Source organism: Podarcis tiliguerta (assembly GCF_965153285.1).
Source record: "Podarcis tiliguerta genome assembly, chromosome: 4".
NCBI lineage: Eukaryota > Metazoa > Chordata > Lepidosauria > Squamata > Lacertidae > Podarcis > Podarcis tiliguerta.
In genome coordinates, this window is record NC_139537.1 from 53,066,903 (window position 1) to 53,079,455 (window position 12,553).

The 12,553-nt window shown below is 42.3% G+C and overlaps 1 protein-coding gene across 1 annotated transcript in view; it reads right to left on the reverse strand.

Moving 5' to 3' along the window:
* Positions 1 to 12,553, reverse strand: part of DSCAM (DS cell adhesion molecule) — a 317,397-nt gene that overhangs the window by 128,015 nt on the left and 176,829 nt on the right. The window contains exons 4-7 of the mRNA XM_083438762.1: positions 10,424 to 10,570; positions 7,793 to 8,071; positions 5,897 to 6,172; positions 684 to 980 (exon numbers count right to left, since the gene is read on the reverse strand). Coding sequence (XP_083294888.1) covers positions 684 to 980; positions 5,897 to 6,172; positions 7,793 to 8,071; positions 10,424 to 10,570 — 999 coding nt within the window. The remainder of the gene's footprint in view (positions 1 to 683; positions 981 to 5,896; positions 6,173 to 7,792; positions 8,072 to 10,423; positions 10,571 to 12,553) is intronic.

Below are 12,553 nucleotides of genomic sequence, written 5' to 3' on the forward strand. Positions count from 1 at the left end.
TGCTTTTTAGTTTTTCTAGCCCTACAGCAGGCACACTAATTAACTCTTCTGCTACGTGCCTGCATCCCTGGAATACACACATGATAAAAATCTGAGCTCAATTACAAATTAAAGGCTGGTGAAGATTTAATTAATGTCAGATATAGGAGGGGAAGAAAAAACAAAGCTGAACCAGTAGTCTAGTATTTTTGAGATCATCAAACAACTTAATGCTCATTTTGATTTATGCAGAGTAATCGGCATTATGCCACATAGAAATAAACCAAAATGTCTTATATACATAGATAGCAACAGCAAATGTGGGATCTCCAAAGGAAGAAAAAGACATGCAAGCAAAACAAAAACAAACAAAAAATTGAAAACACATTGAAAAATATTAGCTGAATTGATTAGTACAGGGAGACAGTTTTATATTATAGTGCAATCCTACGCATTTGTATTCAGAAATAAGCCTCCTCTGTGGTACTTATTCTGAGGAAGGAGAGTGCTTAGGATTACAGTCAGAGTGATATATTAGTAATATATTAGTTTCTACATGAGATTGCAGAGGAAAATGGAAACAGCATTAAAGAAGTCATTTTTAAGCATTCCATGGCAAAGCTCATAGCATGCAGTCATCTTCTCCTTTACTACAATGAGTTGAATTTGTTTGTTGTTTTTGGAGGAGCTGATTTGACAAGCACCTCTTACGTTTATTCGAGCCTGGTACAGGACGACTCCAGCAGAGTTGTTGGCAGTACAACGATAGACCCCGCCATCTCGGACCTGAGTGCTGGAGATATTCAGGTAGCTGACCACATTTCCCTCAGAGGTGATGATCTGGCTGATCCGGTGGTTGCCATCTTTAATTATGGGATCTTCATCTAATGTCCATGTGATTGTAGGAAGAGGTGTTCCCTTCACATTGCACATTAAGGAAACACCCTCTCCTGGACTTACCACCTTCTCACTGAAGGCAGAAATTATTTTGGGAGTTCCATCTACAGGGTGGGAAAAAAAGAATCTAAGTCAACTGGGATGCCTATAAAGGAAATGCATGTGCTAAGCATTTTGGGGTTTTTAAATCGCTACTAAAAAGAGGCATAGCTCTGCTCCTTCTTCTCTCTCCCAAGTCTCTCCACATTTCCCCTGACACCACAATTTCACACATTCCAGTTACCTGACAATGCTACCAATCAAGCTCAAGTTCAGATGACACATAATGCCAAACCAAAGTTTACTGCAGCATAGCAACAGGAGCAAAATGGCGGAGTGCTGTTCCTAGATAGTTTAGCAATCAATCCTTCTTCCTGAGGAACTCCAGAATTATAGCTCTGCGAGGAGAATATGTTTCTTAAATAGCACTCCCAACAAACTACAGTTTCTGGGATTCTTTAGGGGAAAGCCATGATTGTTTAAAGTGGTATCCTGGTGCTTTAAATATATGTGTGGATATGACCATGGTCAAAGGTACCAAAAGTGCTAGGCAGGTCAAACTGCCAGAATGTTCCATACGGACACAACCAGTCTAGTTGCCAATCTTAATCAATAATCCTCATAGCCTTCATGGAACGTGACAAGCACAAGGTGCTCTTTGAATACATAAGCACTCTCTGCTCATTCTGTGAATGCACAGGCCTACAGCCAACTGATGGACTGCTCTAATTGCTCTGAGCCCTTGTTTCATTTTGTCTAAGCTGAAGAGCAGAGACCCACAGCTCCTGCCAGGTAAAAAGGAGCATGTGAGCTGCAAGCATCACATATCGACAGCAGGACAATGGTGGGTGGAGTGGAGTAGCAGTGCTGCCTCTTAGTGCAGAGCTAGGTCATTGAGCCTGAGCTTCCACAGGCACAGCCACCCACCCCACCATGAACTACTATGGGCAGGACTGGCAGCAACAGCAACAGATATGTTCTATGCTTATGGTAATATTTTATTCTCTTGTTAATTACCGTATTTTTTGCTCCATAACACTCACTTTTTTTCTCCTAGAAAGTAAGGGGAAGTGTCTGTGCATGTTCTGGAGCGAATGCCTATGGATGGCGGGGGGATCTGCTGCAGTTGTGAGCAGAGGATCCGTGGTTCCCCTTCCTTCCCTCCTCCGTGGCTCGCTTTGAAACAGCAAAGCGGAAGAAGAGCCGCTGAGTGGGGAGGAGAGAGGGACAGAGAGCCTGCTTCTTTAAAGGAGCAAAGCGGGAGAGGAGAGGAGCCGCTTACACGAGTGTCAGCAGCTCCTGTCCAGTTGGCTCCTTTAAAGCAAGCAGGCTCTCTGTCCCTCTCTCCTCCCCACTGAGCTGGCTAAATAGCAGCAAAGTTTTTCAGCTCTCTAAGCCGGGGAGGTGGGAGAGAAGCAGAGCCTGCTTTCTTTAAAGGAGCAAAGTGGGAGAGGAGAAGAGCCTTCTCCTCTTATACCCCTCTTCTGCATTATTAGCAGCATCCTTTCTCCACACACCCCACACGTGCTCCTTGTCCCTTGAGTGCTTTTCCTTCCCTCCCCACTTAAAACGTGGTTACAAAGCACGGATCCACATGGATCCTCAGGAGTTTTGCACTGGGTCACCCCAAATTCACCATCAGATCACATAGCATGTCCATGGCTACAACTTGCACCAAAAAAATCACGCACCCACTGTTGCCTAGGGCCGCAGTGGTGCAAAAATGTGGTTACAAAGCATGGATCCACATGGATCCTCAGGATTTTTGCATTGGGCTACCCCAAACTCACCATCAGATCACATGTCTGTGGCCACAGCATGAGCCACAAAAATCATACATCCACTGTTTCGTTTAGAATTATTTTTTTTCTTGTTTTCCTCCTCTAAAAACTATGTGCGTGTTATGGTCTGGTGCGTGTTATAGAGTGAAAAATACGGGTATGCTATTTTAAATGTGCATTTTATATTTGACTTTCTTTCTTGTTAACTCTGTTGCATTAAATGTGCATTCTGCAGTTGACCTTTATCGTAATGTTTTATCTTGAAATATTTAAGATAATCTTTTCGTTTCCTGTTAACTATGTTGCTTTGATTGTATTTTTTTCAGTAATATTTTATTCTCGATTGTTTCATGTGATGTTTTATTGTGTTGTAAATTGCTTTGAGATTTTTTCCCCTTAAAGATATAAAGCAGTATGGAAATGAAAATCGTCATCATCTTCATCTGCTCTGCACCATGATCCACAAGCGACTTCAGCACTTGGATATTTTCTGCAGACTAAAACAGGAAAATATTCCAACAGGGTCAGATGCTGAGCCATTCACCTGCTTTCTTTCCCTCTCTTGCTTGATTCTAATCCTATTTGAAGAAGTGAGGCAGTAGAGCAAAAAGTGTTTATGCCTGACTCCTTGGTGTGTGGGTGCGCACACACAAACACACACACGCGTGCACACACACAGAGAGAGAGACCCACCACCTCCCACCCTCTCTCTGTGCATTAGTGCCGTCATCTCTCAGAAGACAAAAAAAAAACCCCAACAGGCTCTTTATACTGAATGGGAACTGACACACGACAAATAAATCAGGGAACATGCTCAGTCTGCACCTCTGCACCCCTCCCCAGTGCAAGGTTAAAAAAAAACACCAGTGACAGGCTTTTTTCAGATGAAAGTAGACATTATTTTCCCAGTGAGACCTGAGTGTCTTTGAAATCATTCCTGCTGTCGTTCTCTGATAACCAGCACTCTCTCGACATCATTATAGATGATCAATATGCTCCTTAGGCTCTCTTAGTCACAGGAGATGGTTGCTGAGGTAACTAGGCCTAGGCAGGTAATCTCTTCCTTTCTTTTTCTCTGACTACTCTAAAAATAGTGGGCATGCCATGGGCTGCACTGTAGCCTCATACTTTCTAGACAAATTGATTACTTTCTTCACTTGATTATGATGTGGAACAAGGTGTCAGTTACATATTATGATTGCCACTGTTTCAATAGACATTTGTTCTACCAAAGAAAAAAAAGTTGGGGGTGAAATGTAAATAACAAAACATGGGAATTTCTAGCACTCATAAGGTTTGTTTGTAACCACAAGGATATTGTGGTTTTGTTGGTGCTTCTGTTTAACACTACTGAAGGCTTTATTTTCTAAGACAGATATTAGCTAATTCTCACATTTTATTCTTACATCCATTGTCCTGTTCTAGTGTATTGTATGCATTTAAAAATATGTATCATTTTTTAAATAAAGAATAAAAGAAACTTTATTTATTTGCCACCTTTGTAGGCAAAGCCCACATGATAAACACATAATATCACTGTTATCAGGGTTGCCCTTACTACTAAGCAACCTAGGCAGGTGCATGAACTTGGACTTTAAGGCAACAGTGCTTTTGAAAAGGGGTGTGATCAGAGAGACTCTTCCCTTCTCAGTACTGGACTTAGTAGGGAAAAGACAATGGCAACCACGGCATTTGGAGAGAGATATGGTAGGCACTGAAGTCATTATTGGCCTATCCTATTGGCACTATATTGTTATTTTGGTACCCATCAGAACCAAATGTACAGGCTAGATGATGTAAACAGCAGAATGTGCTTCTATCACAGTTCATCTATGCCATCTGGATATTATTCATTCTCTCGCTGCCAGGCCCTGGTATCACATATTTCCCATAAATAATTGGGGAAGTTAGAAATGTAAAAGAAGAAGTGCAGTGCGGTTGGACTCACCCCCGAGGGGATTGATTGGTGCAAGTCAATAATGCATCTGCACCTTATAGCGCAATGCTACTGAAAGTTTCACATTGCCCTATATAGCTAACAGTCCTATGCACACTTACCTGGGAGTGAGTCTTTTCGAACACAATGAGACTTTCTTCTGGGTATTTACATAGGATTTGATGCATAGGATTTGGCTGTTAGCCAAGCTGTGGTGCAATAGACACACACAATCCCACATCTGCTGGCTCCCACACAATCCCACACACTGTAGTAGCCATCCAGTGTCACAGTTCTCAGTTCTCATCCTCCCCCTTCCATTCTCAACGACACTCATTTGGTGAATGTGACTTTCCATTTGGTTTCAAGCACCGAGTCAGTGAGGAAGGTGCTTCTCTGCCTACCCTGCTGCCCTATAAGCCACTTAAATGCAAAACTGAGATGCAAGAAATAAATATGTAAACATGCTCATTCTGCACCTCTGCCCAGAAAACTATTCCGGCTTTTCATCTACAGCCTTGAAAGCAAGCCTAAGTATTCAAAATTAGACAGAAAGCATGGCACAGTTTAAGAATTATTGTAACAATGGTTACTATGGCTGCATTCACTTGGCAGTTCATTCCATTTCCCTGCCATTTCTTTGTTAAATTCTGCATTATATCCGAGCTTTCACATGACATAAAAGCCACTTTCAGAAAACTAATGAAATATGGTGCGTGTTTAGCATTCATTTCTGTTATTGGATTCCAGAAAAAAATCCATCTGCAGACCCTTAACCTGGAAAATTGTGGGAGTAAAGTGACAGAATCTGGGGTGGTATACCAGCATAGTTTCCCCCCTGCTGTTTTCATGGAGGAATAGAAAGGGTAGGGGAGTAGCAACATTGCCCAATCTCGTTTGTTGCTGTGTCATGCCATGCCCAGTGGTATGAATGATATCGAGCACAACATGCTGGTACATTGGTCAAAAAGCCACTGTTCCATAACACAATGTGAAAGGAAGATTAAAAACCCAACAGAAACTCTAGAATTACAATTAGGAAAAATAACACACTCTTCCCCACTTTTGAATGCACCTTAAACCACTTGAATTCTGGACACCAATTTGTCCAGGTTTTGCTTGCAGCAGATGCACCTATCAGCCCCACCTACTTCTGCAACTATTTACTTCCAACACGTGATCAGTTGGGTTGTCACTACAATGCACATTTTTATATAGAGTTTTTGAAAATACATAGGGCACCCTAAAACAGAAGACGACTGACCTTCTAGCACCACCTGAACGTAGTCTTGTGCGGACATCTTGTCCTTGCGTACAAAGCACTGGTATGCCCCACCATCGCTTTTGGCCATGCCATCCATAATAAGTGTTTCATGATTGATTCCAATGATCCTGACGTTATTCCCAGTGTTGATGATTTCACCATTTCGGTACCAGAAGAGTTCGTGGTCCTCTGTTCCAGACACGCTGCAGGACAAGGACACTTGGCTACCAACACTGCTCTTCACTTTCCGCGGACTGATAGTGGCTTTTAGAGGCTCTACAGATTCAAGAGGAAAGGAAAGAGGCAATTAGGAAAAACAGGCTAGTTCATATTAGAAAGATGGCGTGGGAAACAGATTGGTACGTGATCCAGTGAGCTGTAGCCAGTGGTGTATTCTGTGAAGCGGGCTCTAGGGTTTTGTGAGCCCCATGGGCTCAAAAACAAAAAACAAAAAACCTTTTGAAATGGGATCCCTTCCCATTTGGCTCATCCTTGGCAGCGGGTAGTAAAGAATGCCCCCATAAACGTACAGAATGCTTTCCTTTAGCACCCCAGAACCTTAACTTCAAAGCATCTGTTAGAAGAAGATGCTCACAGGACAAAGGATATTAGTTTGAGGAAGCACCTGAGACAGCACCCGAAATCCCTGATAATTTTGTTGAGGAGAAATCCTAATGACAGCAGGAATTAAAGAATCCTGTGAATAGGTCATTGAGCAGAGCAGTTCTGGGGGATACCAGGAGAGACACTATGGCGGCAGCCATTTTAAGTTTGGTCGGAGTAGTTACACAGTGTTAGACAAAATGTGTTTCTTCCACACTGCAGTCTCCTGGTGCATATCTCCAAGCAGTTAATTAAATATTTTTGCTGTTTGGGTCTTTAATGCACAAACCGGGGTATAACACTAGAGTAGTTGCCACAAACAGGATTACCTTGTAAAGCATGAAGCAATTCTCCCTCTCGGCTGTTATCAGTATACCACCCCTAGCAACAAGCAATGGAAAGCATGCATAGTTCATTACAGCGTAACTCCTCTTTCAATGTTGCCATTAACAAAGAGTGCTAAGTATGTGGAGAAAGCAAGACTGTGTCTTCTGCTTCAAACTCTGACATTGCACTCCTTGCTCACACCGCATGGGCACCTGCACACAAGCATAACTTGTGCAAAGGCGGAGCCTACTTGCAAGCAGGGTTCGCAATTGTGTGAAATCCTGCTTATGTTCTCAGCTAAGATTCCCTTTTGCACTTATCACACTCAATAGACAGATGTCCTGGGGGTTGCAGGGGGTAACATTAGGGCCGAGGAGTTCTTCCACTTCCAATTCTTGTGTCTATGCATGGACACCAAAGAAGCTTGGATAGCAGGTCCCACTATCTGAACACAATGTGTTCTCAGGAATTCATTTGTTAGGTGAGTGCTAACCCATTGATTCCTATGGGGAGATTTCTAATGCATTCTTAACCATGAAATTTTGACCACAAAATGATGGAAAAAAACAGGAAAACCTAGTTTGCAAAAGGCAAACAAGGAAGGGTGAAATGCTCTCTTATTTGTCTTCTCTCTCCCCCTTCTTCACCCCCTCCCACTATCGTTTCTGGTATAATGGCTGCCGTGGACCAGCAAAATAACCCAAAGATAAAATGGCAATTTCCCACTGACCTCACTATAAAGAGAACCACATGGATTGCATTTGTAAATTATGAATTAAGGTTGCATTCCAATACACACTTATCTGGAACTAACTCATCATAGGATTATGCTGTTAGAAGCCTCCACTCCCCAATAGCTTAATTTTTCCCTGTTAAGCAAAAACTAACATGCCACATGTGTTTGCCTCGACAGCACCCCTCCTGCACTCCCAGGTGATAAACTCCAGCGCTCTACGATGCACTTACGTTTTACGTGTAAGCGACCTATCACCTCAGCTGTGCCATAATTGTTCCACACCTCGCACACGTAGTTGCCTGAGTCCGAGGAGCGCGTGTTTTCTATCAGCAGGCCTGTCACCGTTGGCCGGAACCGGCTGTCAGGCTCCCAGGGTACATTGTCCTTCAGCCAGCGGTACTTTGGTGCTGGGTGCCCAGATGCTTTGCAAGGCAGCTCCACTCGCTGTCCCGCCATGGCTTTACGGTGGTCAAACCCATCCAAAATAGATGGAGCCGAGTTTGCTGGGTCTAAAAAAAAAGAAAAGAAAGAAAGTGGTTTCTTAGGGCCACAATATTTTAGATGAGGAACCATCTAAATTCCTCTTCTTCTAGAGCATAGGTTTACAACCAATGGGTAGAGACCCACAGGTGGGTCGCAAGGCTGCACCAGGTGGGTCACAGCAAAGTTGATGCCGCCATGTTGGATTCCAGCTTAGGCTGACCAGACATTTATCTCCCAACTAGGACACATTATACTGATGAGATGCTCATTTTATCAGTTTCCATGGGTGCTGCAATGTCACAGGAGAAAGGCACAAGCTATTTTCCCCCCAAAGTTCACATTTCTGGCCAACCACATGCTCATGCCTTTCTCCTGCCACGCTGCCAACCTACTTTTCATTTAGAAGTAATGATGAGCAGTATGTATACTAGCACTGTTAAGTATGAATCAAAAATGAAAAAGTTAAAGTGGGTCCTATGTTGCTCCTTTGGATTCAAAGGTGGGTCTTGGAACTGGACTGGTTAAAGACCTCTGTTCTAGAGGAATCAGCCTCCTGCTTTGTCTCCTCACCCATTGCTGTGCTATTAAAAGCTGGGAATCACTGGCTTAACAGCATAACAAGGGTTATTTCCCTTTATCACATACACAGCCCAACAGGACAATGACAATAATCCACCAACAGCAAACAAATCAATATGGCTAACCTGATCCAAAACACCCACCCACCTCACTCACACACGAAAACAAAGATCACCACAGCCAATCACAAGCAAACAATCACACCCTAGGCCAACCCCAACCTCTCTCACCACCAAAGGAACACAAGTGAACAACACAAACAACGCTGACCCCAAACTCTACATACATTAAACACAATAGAAACACCGCCACCCGACCCCACCCCCTTCCATTTTCCCTCTCTCCACCCCCCTTTCTTTTTTCTTTTCTTCTCCCCCTAATGCCTCAACAAATGAAATGGATTTGTAAAAATGTTACATGGAAAAACAACAACGAGGCATTACACTTACAAGAAAACCCTTAATTAAAAACACACACACACAAAAAGGGTTATTTCCATGAGAGATTAGAAGCCCAGTAGAGCCACATGAAGCTGGCTGCCTTCACAATAAAGAGCAGGTTTATTTTCCCATCCTTTGTTCCACCCCCTGACCTGAGTTCAGAGAGAGCCCACAATACCTGACTACTAACTGTGGATGGCGGACCTTCTAGCTAGTGATGTAGAGGTGGGAACAACTATAAAATATTATTGTTCAGTCTCTCTCCCCCCCCCCCCCCGCCCAGGCTAGGTAACAAAAGTCTGGAGCAAATGTTTTTAGCAAAATTAGTGTTTGGCAAAAGGTTTCCACTAGCACAAAGTGTTACAATCCTCATCCACCGACCACAGATCTCCATCCAAATAATGTCACATTTGTCTTAGGGTTAGTTTCATTTGCCTTAAGAACAGGCATAAGCAAACCCAGGCCTCCAGATGTTTTGGGACTACAATTCCCATCATCTCTAGCTAACAGGACCAGTGGTCAGGGATGATCGGAACTGTAGTCTCAAAACATCTGGAGAGCCGAATTTGCCTATGCCTGCTTAAGAATGAAGCTTGTGTTCATCCTATTCAAGCTATTCATCCTTGGAAACACAATGGATCAATTCATTTCAGAGTCTCAAATTCATTGGAAGGGATTGTGATCTAGTCTGTCAAACATGCAGTCTAAAGATAAACCTTGCTTTGGGGCATGGAAGACTGCAAAAGCTCATTAAGGCATTCCTCATTGCAGGAGTGTGATCTTCCTTTTTCAGAAGATTGTTCCTATGTATAACATCATAAACAGCTATTTTTAGACAAACAGGCACTTTTCCCTCTTCCATTGACTTTAACAGCTTTTCTGGTTTGTTAAGAATGGACTCAACTCAGCATGGTAGAGACCACCCATGCAGTATATCACTCTTTCCAAAAACTCGCCTCTCCACTTGCCACACATTTCCTGTTTTAAGCAAGGCTGCCACTTCTCCTTTGCCACCGTTTTGCTACCCCTTTCATTTCTCCGGCATTGGGGGTTCCTTGGCAAATGAAGTGCACAGCAGCAACTGTTAAATGAGGGGTGGAGAACCTGTGGCCTTTCGGATGTTGATGGACTCACAAACCCTTAAGCCTGCATAGCCAATGGCTAGAGATGATGGGAGATCTGTAGTTTCCCACCACTACCTTAAACAGATCTGGATTCCCCAAGGATGTCTATCTTCAAGCTGCTAGACAAGCAACTTCTCAGTCTAAAAGACAAAAGCAAAAATTTCCCCAAAAGGCTAGATCCTGGGCAGACACAAAACAATGAAGTACTTCCCATTCAGCAAGTGTCATGTCGTACCTGATACAAAAAGTCTAGCACTGTTGCTCTGTCGTGTTTCTCCAGTGTATCTGTGCCGTGTGATACATCGGTAGTTATACAATCCATCTTCATTCTGTACATCTATAATATACAAGGCTCCCGTGGATGTGATGAGAAATCTAGATCCTGAAAGACATAAGAATATGTGGAGTTTTACAAATCAGAAAAGCTTTGTGACTCTCCTACCCTGAAGAACTGCAAATTTTCCTGTCAAACGCCCAAAATGCACATTGTTGTCAATGATTAGACGCATAAATGATCAGTCGGTGTGTCACTACCTATCTTTAACTCAATGGCACTTCCTAAAGAAATATCACTTTAAAACAACAACAACACACACAGTATATTGTGGAATCGCTCGAGAAAGATATAATTAATTCAGTATTCATCACTGCTGCAGCGCAGAGAGTATAAAGATATTTTAAATAAAATGGAAGAGTGGAATGAAATTACTTATTAGATGTGAGTCAGCCAGTGAAAAATATAAAAGCATATTATTTTATGTTAGCACTAAACCTGAGTATGAGATATATCATAATTAAATGGGCTGATATACATAATTACATATGATGATATGAATAATAAAGCTGTATCAGACCACATCAGACTCATTATATGAAAAAAGGAAAGAAAGTTTGGAATTAGAATGGGAAGGGGGGGCAGCCAATGATACTAAACTTTTATGTAACATTTGTATCCTGCCTTTTCTCCAATGTGCTTTGGGCAACGTACACAGAATTTATCCAATATTATTCTAACCACCACTCTATGAGGCTAAGTACTGTGGAAATATAGTGACTAGCCCAAAGTGACCCAGTGAGTTTTGTGACTGAATGGAGGTTTAAACTTGGGTTTTCCTAGATCCAAGTCCCACATCCCATCCATTAAACAGCTGTAGAAAAATTCAAGACGAAAGCCACGGCAGGATGACAACTAGAGTTTTACAAATGAATTCACCAACTGTAGAAAATAGCCCTGTGCAGGCATGGCTCTGTGTACAGGTTAATGGAAGGATTCCTGATCATTCTGATTGTCTGAAATGGCCCATTTGACTAATTCAAGAAGTAGACAAAGAACAATTTCACCCTTTCTACTTTCTGCAAAGTACTAGCCACAGATGCAGGAAACAATGGCTGGAAACAGAATTTTAAAAAGGTTCTTGTAATTAAGGGCTGTTGTTTTTCCAGGAATATTTCTGTCTCCATTCCCTGAAACCACTCATTTTGGCCCCCAAATTGAAACTGATGAACATCCACTGCAGCCCTACATAGTATATCTGCACCACAGAAGCCCTGTTTGGCTATTTGTCTTTCAGCACTGCTTCTGCTCCCTGTCTAGTTCCAGCCCCTGCCAGCCATCTTCCACCCAGCCCACCCACTGGACCCCTGCCCACAGAGGGGAAGCAGACATAAGCTGTCCCTGCAATTATTGCCACATGTCCTTCATCGCCAACCCTCTTTGGATTGGTCTGCCAATAATCAATCCTTCTTCCTAGGGAACCCTGGAGAAGTATTTCTGCAAGGAATCTCAGGATCCAACAAGGTGCACAAAACCTTTACATTCTGTATGCAACATCAACCTTTTTGCCTTATCCTCGTTAAAATGATGTCAGCCAGACATTAACAGCTATTGCCACATGTCACAGTTAAATCTGACAGTATCCAATTCTCACCAATAGGCACTGTTTAGAACTGCACACATCTTTCCTTATTTTTCTTAACAGATTTTACATACTTACATAAGGCTTGAACAACCAGCTCTGCTAAAACATAAAATGCTAGACATAAAAGATGACAGAAAAAATAGAAAGGGAAAACCTATGTAATTTCTGATAGAAAACATTTTCATTAAAGCTGACAGCTTGTCAAGTATGACAAAGCCCAAGTGCTGAACATTTTGGGTGCTGTACTTCAAAAAGTATTTAGAAAAGCCGAATGGATAGAAACAATATTTATTATCCTGTTGATCTTGGAAAGTGCTTTATTCTCTAAGCATATTTAATCTAATCACTCTTGATTTGCTATAACAAAATCTATTATTAAACTTGTCCGCATCACATACGAACTGAGAACTTTTTAAAATCAAAGCTGTGGGTTTTTTTGTCCCTAG